Source organism: Doryrhamphus excisus, linkage group LG9, assembly GCF_037039965.1.
Source record: "Doryrhamphus excisus strain RoL-2023G ecotype Guam linkage group LG9, RoL_Dexc_Guam_v1.1, whole genome shotgun sequence".
Taxonomy (NCBI): domain Eukaryota; kingdom Metazoa; phylum Chordata; class Actinopteri; order Syngnathiformes; family Syngnathidae; genus Doryrhamphus; species Doryrhamphus excisus.
In genome coordinates, this window is record NC_136365.1 from 17,876,896 (window position 1) to 17,885,959 (window position 9,064).

Sequence of the window (9,064 nt, forward strand, 5' to 3'; positions counted from 1 at the left end):
TGATCATTTTTGCACATTTCCAGAAACACAAATTTAATAGTTACATGGCATTGCTGTGAACATTCCACACGTTTCTCCCAGTTCTACAGAAACAATAATAAAATTTCAAAAGAAAAAATAACTTTTTCCACAGACAAGCGGCCTTGGTTCGGTTTCTTTACAGATGAGGTCGATTTTTTTTTATGGCATATTCTATTTACATAAAACACAAAGACTATGTTGAGCAGAAGAACAAGTGCGTTGATACATGATACTGAGGTGTGCTTTGTTCAGTTTTTAAACAAACATTGTTTGTTACATGATGCCTGTGCACAAACATTAGGATACAATTAACAATTTTTTTTTTGCATAAATAGTATATATTTACACAACATACACTGTACATTTCTGTACCCTGAATATGTCTCACGCAGGAACCGATTTTGCCATGATAAACAAAAAAGCAAAAGAACATTCTGGCTTGTGTTCACGCTCTAGGACTGTAGAATATTTGTGCAAATGGACCGCAAGTTGACGCATAGGCGCTCTGACAAACTCTGTTTTCATGACATACGCAGTATTTGGTGATGATCCTTTAGTTTTCAGGAGGTTCTCCTGTATGTGCACTGGAGTAGATGTGCTGTTCCGACAAGGGGGCCGATGTATTCGACAACAAGTACTCTTCACACAAATTGGACTTAGGTTAATTACAACTGGTAAAATCCAGGCACACTCTTTCAGTATTTCAAAATGAAACATGTTGGTACAGCCTTGAAAGAAAAAAAAAAAGTGCAAATGCCAACAACCAGCTGCCAACAACTACGGTGGAAACGGTACGGTTCCACGTAATACGCTCGCTGTTTCTATTCTGGTCAATTTAAAATACATGCCCCCATATCCATCCATACATCCATTTTCTGTACCGCTTATCCTACATTGGTTTAGAATTGGTACAGAATTCATCCATTCCGGGGTCAGATCATCGCCATCATTAAATGTTTTAGGTTAACATTTTTATGAGTGTAAAAACTCATAAAAGTGGTTATTGAACTGATTATGTGATGCATTCAATTGTAATCTGATGCATGTTCAAATGAAATAAAACCATTACCATAAAAACGCAGATAACTATTGGCATACTGTTACGGTGCATGTCACTTTAAAATGATTTTTGTCATATTGCCTCACTTCTGCTTCTAATATAACTCATTGGTGGTGGTACTTAAACTTTCGATGCACAGTGAAGGGACCCCATTTCAACTTAACAGGTCTGAAAATGATTATTTCCGACAAATAATGTATCATAAATCAGCCATCTACGCCAGCAATGTATGTTGACAGGCAGAACCACAATATGTTCTTCCACTAGATGGCAGCAGGTACATAATTAACCTGTGTATATGTACTCCTGTTGTCATACATATGACTAAATAAGTCATGGCACGTTTGGTTGTGTGCCGTGTTATGGTTGGGCAACGCTGCTCCCCTTTCTTTCCCAAAAAGCAGTGGGGAAAAAAATGATAATTTAGTGCAATTTACCAGTTCAACAAACCTCACAGAGCTGGGCAGAACACACATGATTTTCACATAAAGGGTACTGTTGTTGACCTTATTGCACACACCCCTTCATCCACCCTCCCTCCGCCCCCCCCCACCACGGCTACGCCCACCGGCCGCTGGACACGAAGCTTCGGCTGAAGGAGAAGCTTGTCTCTGAACTGGTGTGCTTCCCCCAGGCGCCAAAGGGCACCACGATGATGGTGCTGTTGTCCTCTGAGCCGTACTGCAGAGCCTGGAGGACGAGCACAGGTTGTTTAAATGTCATGTGGCAGGAATGGGCCATGCCTTTGTCTGGGTTCATTACTCCTTTGGCTGCAACTTACAGCTAACGCCAATTAAAAGGTCTCATTTTCAACGCTTCTCAATAGAGCTCCAATGCGAACGTTACACTCACATTTTGGAATGGCCGTTATTGCCATTATACAAGATGTACAACGAGATTGGAGAGCTTCTCCTTTCAGTGCAATAGTTAAGTTTAAAAAGTATACAAAAAGTAAAGTAAAAAAAAAAAAGACAGTTTAACAAGATATGCACATAATATTGCACAGGAGCAGATATGTATTGCAGACACCAGAATATATATTAATTTTAGTGCAAATAATGAATGGTGTATACCAGGGGTCTCAAACTCAATTTATCTGGGGGCCAGTGGAGCTAGGGTCTGGGTGAAGCTGGGCCGCATAAGGAGGAGAAAAAAAATATATATATATATATATAAAATAAAAATATAATAAAATTATTAATAAATATTGATTATTTTAAATATAAATATATATATATATAATATGATAGTCTTCAATGCTTCTGCTATACCCTCCACTTTTCAGTGTTTTGGTTCTTTGGAAAAGCTCTGATAAAACATGAAATTATTATAAATTATTATAAATTATGATAAATTAATTTTTATTTATTATTAAATTATTAAATAAATGTTTAATGTTAATTTTTATTTTTCAACACAAAGTAAGATGGAAAAATAAATAAGCAAATCAAAAAACAAATGAAACAAATTAACAAATTAAACTTTAATTTCAAGGCGGGGCCCTCAAACTAGCATTTGGCCCGCGGGATGCTAGTTTGAGACCCCTGGTGTATACAGATGAGTAAAAGTCACATATGAGTGTATTGAGTTGTTTTCGAGGTAGTGACAGAGGCAGTGATGGAAATATTGCATTCCGCATTGCACACTTTCATTACGCATAACAGCAACATCATGCTAACATCGAGCTCCCACGTCTGTAGCGGACTGACAGATAGCTGCCGGAGCTCCAGGCTTTTAGCTAAGCTCTGTGGTACAAATGACATACATGTGGGACAATCTCCTACCTGCTCAGAGATGCGCTGTGCTGCCTCTTTGGGGTCGTGACACTGGTTGATGACGTTGCAGATCTCCTGGCTGTTCATGATGAAGTTGATGCCGTCAGTGGTCAGCGCCAGGAAGGAATCGTGGACGTGGGACAGCTGGGGGGGGGGGGGGAATAGATGCATAGATTAATAAGCCTTTTACCACTAAGTGGCACCTTATTACTACTGCAGCTTTGAAAGAATATCAGGAAGAAATATGTATTTCATAATAGCAGAGTGACTTAAGGCAAACAATGTTAACCGACATGACTGAGAGAAGACCTCAAGATCGTTGATCAAAACACAAGATATTTTGTGTACTTTCACCCTATTTTGACTTCAGTAATGTACCGTTATTCTCTTGGTCTCTGGCTCTGCAACGACCCCCGTGTTCTTCAAGTCGAAGTCTCCGATGCTTCGCGTCATGGCCAGCCTGCCATTGACGTTGGACTGTCCCAGACTGTTCCAGGTGATGAAGCCCCCGCTCCTCTTGATCCTGGCCATGAGTGCACAGGCAAAGAGGAAGTATAAGTCCACCTGCATGGCCTTTATCAACGCAACACATTTAACAAATACTGTAAATGCCCCGGTTGAGGGGCTGCACGGTGGACGAGTGGTTAGCGTGCAGACCGTTCAATTCCACCGTCTGTGTGGAGTTTGCATGTTCTCTTGCATGTTTTCTCCGGGTTCTCTGGTTTCCTCCCACATTCCAAAAACATGCTAGGTTAATTGGCGACTCCAAATTGTCCATAGGTATGAATGTGAGTGTGAATGGTTGTTTGTCTATATGTGCCCTGTGATTGGCTGGCCACCCTCGTGAGGATAAGCGACAGAAAATAAATGAATGATTTAATAAATGATCAGGGGCGGCACGGCGGTCTAGTGGTTAGCGCGCAGACCCTCAATTCCCACCCTCGACCATCTCTGTGTGGAGTTTGCATGTTCTCCCCGTGCATGCGTGGGTTTTCTCCGGATGCTCCGGTTTCCGCCCACATTCCAAAAACATGCTAGGTTAATTGGCCACTCCAAATTGTCCATAGGTATGAATGCGAGTGTGAATGGTTGTTTGTCTATATGTGCCCTGTGATTGGCTGGCGACCAGTCCAGGGTGTACCCCGCCTCTCGCCCGAAGACAGCTGGGATAGGCTCCAGCATCCCCCGCGACCCTCGTGAGGAAAAGCGGTAGAAAATGAATGAATTCCCTGGTTGACGCTTATATTTAGTTTAACTGCAGTCTCCTCATTATCCAGCAAATAATTGTAGGTGTCTGGCTGCAACTTAAGTATTAAAGCAACTAACATCCTACAAAGTCAAGTACTTTGTTCAATATAACTGTTAATAAAAGACCATGGGTATGTTAGTAAGATTAAAAATGTATATACAACTGAACTCTGACCTCTCCTTCTCGTCCTTCCTCTCAGGAGTATGGTCCACAGTGAGCTTGAGCGCCTTGCCCTTGCGGCACAGCATGGCGCGGCTGTCGCCCACGCTGGCCACCACCAGCTCAATGCCATCCCTCAGCAGCGCGACAGTGGCGGTGGTGCCCACATTCATCCCGGGCGCTACAGAGACATTAATAAGGCAGACATGAGAGACGGGAAGTGGTTTACCCGTTCGCCTTTGTGCACAAAACAACACACCCACAACGCACACACACAAGAACGCAGGGGTGGCAGGACTGTAGTAGACTACACAATCATCAATGAAATGGGAGGGGGGGATACATGCAGTTGGAACAGTGTCGGCTGAACAGTTTACATTTCAAAACAACACTTAGCATTGCTTTAAACTTTATCCCGTGGAAGCTCGTCTCGTACAAATGCATTGTGATGTTTGTTTTGAAGCAGCAATAGGGAAACCTTGTTTTTTTTGTAACTGCAATTCTAACTAAATGCTAAGTAATGACAGTTTACACTTGTTTACCACCTCGTGCAAATTACTTTCAGCCAATTTTAAGAGCAGCTAGAGCGCTTGAGAAGCACGCTGTCAAATGACAACCACGCATGTCACACTATAAGCGGTCCTTTGTGTTTTGCAATGATGTACACGTCAATTAATTACAATCTTAATTTTGGTCCATAGACATGGGGAACTATTAACACCGCAGAGGAATACACAATGTGCTCAACTTGTCTTGTCGCTTTAAAGACATGAGAGGAAATTTGAATGTGTGAACACACACAGTTCAGTTTCATGTAAAATGTAGTTTTTTGTGTTATGTTGTGTAATAGTTTAGATACATTGGCTAAATATGTATGCCTAAATCTGTGTTCAGAGTGAAAGTAATGCTTGAAATCCTGTCACAAAAAGCTGCTTTTCTCCCTCTTTTGTTGAGAACTGATATTTTCCTGAAACTTATGCATTACATAACATATGTTCTACTGTCTGCACTTCAAGGGACTTGCACCCTGCCACGCTGAGGTGGCGACAGGAAGTGTGCCTGCTGCTGTGTTACATATTGTTCCATACACGAGTACCGAACCGTGACCCCTGTATCGAACGGTTCTACACAGATATGCGTATTGTTGCACCCCGAGTCAAAAGATGGGGAGCAAAAATACCACAAAAATCTGTTATATAACTGTTATATATATATATATATATATATATATATATATATATATATATATATATATCTGTTATAAACATTTGTAGTTTGAATTCGCTAACTGACTGACGCCGTCGATCTTTGGGTTATCAATTGTACTCAGCTTGGCAAGACATTAGGTTCATTAATTTGTCAACACTTTAATTATTACCGGAAAGTAAGCGTCTGAGCTTTGCGGTGTTACGAGTCTTCTGCAAAGCAAAAGGCAGCTACACTTCTTGTACAAAACTTAGATATTTGTTACCAAAAAAAAACCCCTGCATATTCACATTGTCAACATCGGCATTAAAAGGACATACAGGGTTGTCGTTGGACAGCGGCTATATGTTCTAATGCATAAACACTGAGCTCTGGTCCTCGACTCTGGCTCCAGGGCTACAGTAGCTAGGTGTGATGTTTGGAAGCCAATTGTGCACATTAGACATGCTGCATCATGTAGACTATTTCTGGCAGGGTGACAACAACACAAGTTATCAAAGTGACGCCTGGTCTCACAAGAAGCTCTTGCATACACTTGATCAGAGAAAGAAGACTCAGACGTACAGTATGTATAGAGAGCGAGGTTGGTAGCTAGAGAGAGAGAGAGGGGTAGAGGGGAGTGAGAGAAAGATAGGGAACCTTCCAGTAGTCCAGGATTTAGGACCCGCTGGACTCTCTCTCTCCTTCAATATCTAGCCTCTCGTCATCCACATTGGTGCCAAGGGCCTCCAGCTCTGAGCTGGGTCTGCAGCTGCCGTAGATAACATGCACACACACACAGGCATATTGGGACATTTCACACAGCGCGGCCCGGCTGGGTGCCGCGTAACAGGTAACAGGTAGCACTAGCGTTAGCAAAAGCCTATTCAAACACATTGTCTTAAACGCCACAGGTGCTGTAGAAAAGACCATGCAACTTCTTTTACCTCTAATACCAATAGCTTGTGTTCATCGTGGGGGAAATAAACACGTGTGACAAAGAACAGGAATAAGCCTTGTTACTTCATAATACGCATAAATCTTTAAAATGAAAAAAAAATTGTACCTCCTACTAGTTGTAGAAAAACAATGTTCCACTGTATGCTAAGCCATGAATGGTATTTCCTTTAAAAGCTATTACTATTCTCTTTGGATGCAGTACTGACAAGCTGTTCAACCCAACAGTTCTACCCTTCTACTTGTTTTTTTATTTAGTTTTTTACTCATCAATCAACGGTAAACCTGGATTTAAATGACAGACCTCCCATCTGCTCGAGGCATGACAATATCCTAGGCCTTACGTTTGAACAGAAAGAAAACCAAAAAATGCATTATTGTGTACGACTGATTACCACCACTACAAAGAATATTTTTGCATGCATGCAGTGTGAAAGAACCTACCACTTGAAGAGCGGTGCAAATGCTTTGCAAGAGCTTTGTCGACTTCCAGGAAGGCTTTAGTTAACACCAACTCAAGATTGTCCTCATCTGCCACGAGGTCCCTGAAACAGCAACAGTTTTTTTTTTGCAAACATTGTGATTATGCATTGTAAATTCATTTGATGAAGCCATATATAACACAACAAATTGCATCAAATTTACTAACAGTGGCCTACTGCTTTAATAAGGTGCTTACAAACAGAGGTGGCATCTGTAAAGCAGCCATTACACGAGCAAATGTAGTATTAATGGTTTTCTTACTTGATAAAATTCTCCATATATTTGTCACAGAAATCCGCCGCTTCCAACCCGCCGTGCCCGTCAAACACAGCAAAGTAGAGGATGCTGTCAGTTATTTGAGAGAGCTGGAAGCGGTCTTCGTTGTCCTTGCGTTGCCCGATGAGCGATGCGCACCCCACCTTGGAAAGACTGACCTTGGGAATGGGCTTGCCGTAACGGATGCTCGGGGGCAGCAGTATGGGCTCGTCAATGCGATTGTCCCAGATGCCAAACGAGTCCCAGGTTGTGGGACGCCCACTGCTGTCTGCATCAAAGCGTGTGCTGCTGTGTCGCTTTCCCGAAGGGGTGTAAATCTGCCTGAAAGGGATGGTGGACTGAAGGTGGCTGTCCTGCTTCAATGGGAGTGACACCAGGGCCATTTGTGACAGACTGCTGCGTCCAACATGGGGCCCACTGCACCTTGCGAGGCGGGCAAGATAGGCAATTGACATCCCCCTGACAGCAGGAATACAGGAATACAAGCACTGGACGTGAAGAGATGGGATCACCTAACAATGGGAAAAAATAGACATGTTTCAGTACGGAATAAACATAAGTAGGGTGTCTCAAAGTGTTAGAAGGCTTAAGAAAGTGCAGCAGTTTGAGAAGTATACTCAAAATTATTTTTTCCCCAAACCTATTAAACTAAGTTCTATGATGTTTAAAGGCAAAATATATTTTTAGTTCCTTCAGTGCCAGCGTAAGCAGAGCATACAGTCAGGGGGAGTTATTTCAGGTCATAGGATGGGAAAAGGAAACTATGCAGGTCCATGCAAAAAACAAATACTCATCTACCAAGTGAATATTGCAATAGTAATGAAATAAAATGTTAATTTAGTGATACACTGCGTGTGTTTGATTTAAATATGTATTTCTCAACATGGGCGGTTAATTAGTTAATTAGGTTAAAGTTAATTAACTTCCATTATAAAGCAATAAGAGCATTTATAGTAAAGAAATCTTCCAATGCTGCACTTGCTCAGTTATAAAACAATCACATGTCACAAAATATGGTCATTTAGGCGAATTAAAGCCGTTTGAGACGTGTGACAATTCGTGGTGCGGCAAAAATCTGCAATGCAAATACGTTACGTCAATTAATTTTACATTATGATTTATTCAGCTAACATTAGCCGACAACTTCTGCCCAAATGTATATGGCTGAATAAACATATGGTTGTGTTAGTTTTCTATAGTTGAAAGAAAACGTATACATGAAATGCTGTGTGTTAGCATGTCAACTCCTTAACGTTAGCTACAGTTGTTAGCCGACTAGCTTTCTCGTCGACTTCGAATTCGCACTCGGTCCAACCCCGCACAAAACAATTTCAACAGTCAAAAACCATACCTTTGATGTTTTCAGATACAGTCGTCTTGTTTTATTATCCCTAGGGAGACTATTTGTTGACTATTACCATGGAATGAATTCGCCGTGTTGATGTTCGACACTCGTCTCCGCCTGCTCGCTTGCGTAATCCAATGTTATTAAACAAGGCAATAGATCGTCGAGGGCCAATCGGATGGCGAGAATCTTCTCCGCCTCCGTCGACGCCCCACTAACAATGCAACTGAATGGTCAGTAGAGCCGTTACTGACAACCACACAGACCAATCACAGAGCGGCATTTTGTTAGGCGCGGCAGTCCAGCCACCGGTAGGAATAAGCTGTGACCTAAATTCTTGCTTACGACCAAACTGTTATCCTATCAACCATTACACCATTTATATCGTTATTATTATTATGTACATATTATATTGTTAAATGATAAATGCATTAAATAAATGTTACACACTGACGGTATAATTCATTCTTCAACCGATGCAGGCTTTTCGACTTATCTCCATCTATATTGTCAGTAAATAAATAAATAAATCAGTAGGAACGTAACAAACTGAG

The 9,064-nt window shown here is 41.5% G+C and overlaps 1 protein-coding gene across 1 annotated transcript; it reads right to left on the reverse strand.

Annotated features, from left to right (window-relative positions):
* Nucleotides 1–5: 5 nt before the first annotated feature.
* ppm1kb (protein phosphatase, Mg2+/Mn2+ dependent 1Kb) lies at nt 6–8,664 on the reverse strand. The gene is made up of 7 exons (XM_078793526.1): nt 8,517–8,664; nt 7,151–7,677; nt 6,851–6,951; nt 4,280–4,445; nt 3,235–3,379; nt 2,866–3,000; nt 6–1,771 (listed from the first exon to the last, which is right to left on the reverse strand). The coding sequence occupies exons 2-7, from the start codon at nt 7,618–7,620 to the stop codon at nt 1,640–1,642; spliced, it is 1,149 nt and encodes a 382-aa protein (XP_078649652.1). The 5' UTR covers nt 7,621–7,677; nt 8,517–8,664; the 3' UTR covers nt 6–1,639.
* Between the last annotated feature and the right edge of the window lie 400 nt (nt 8,665–9,064).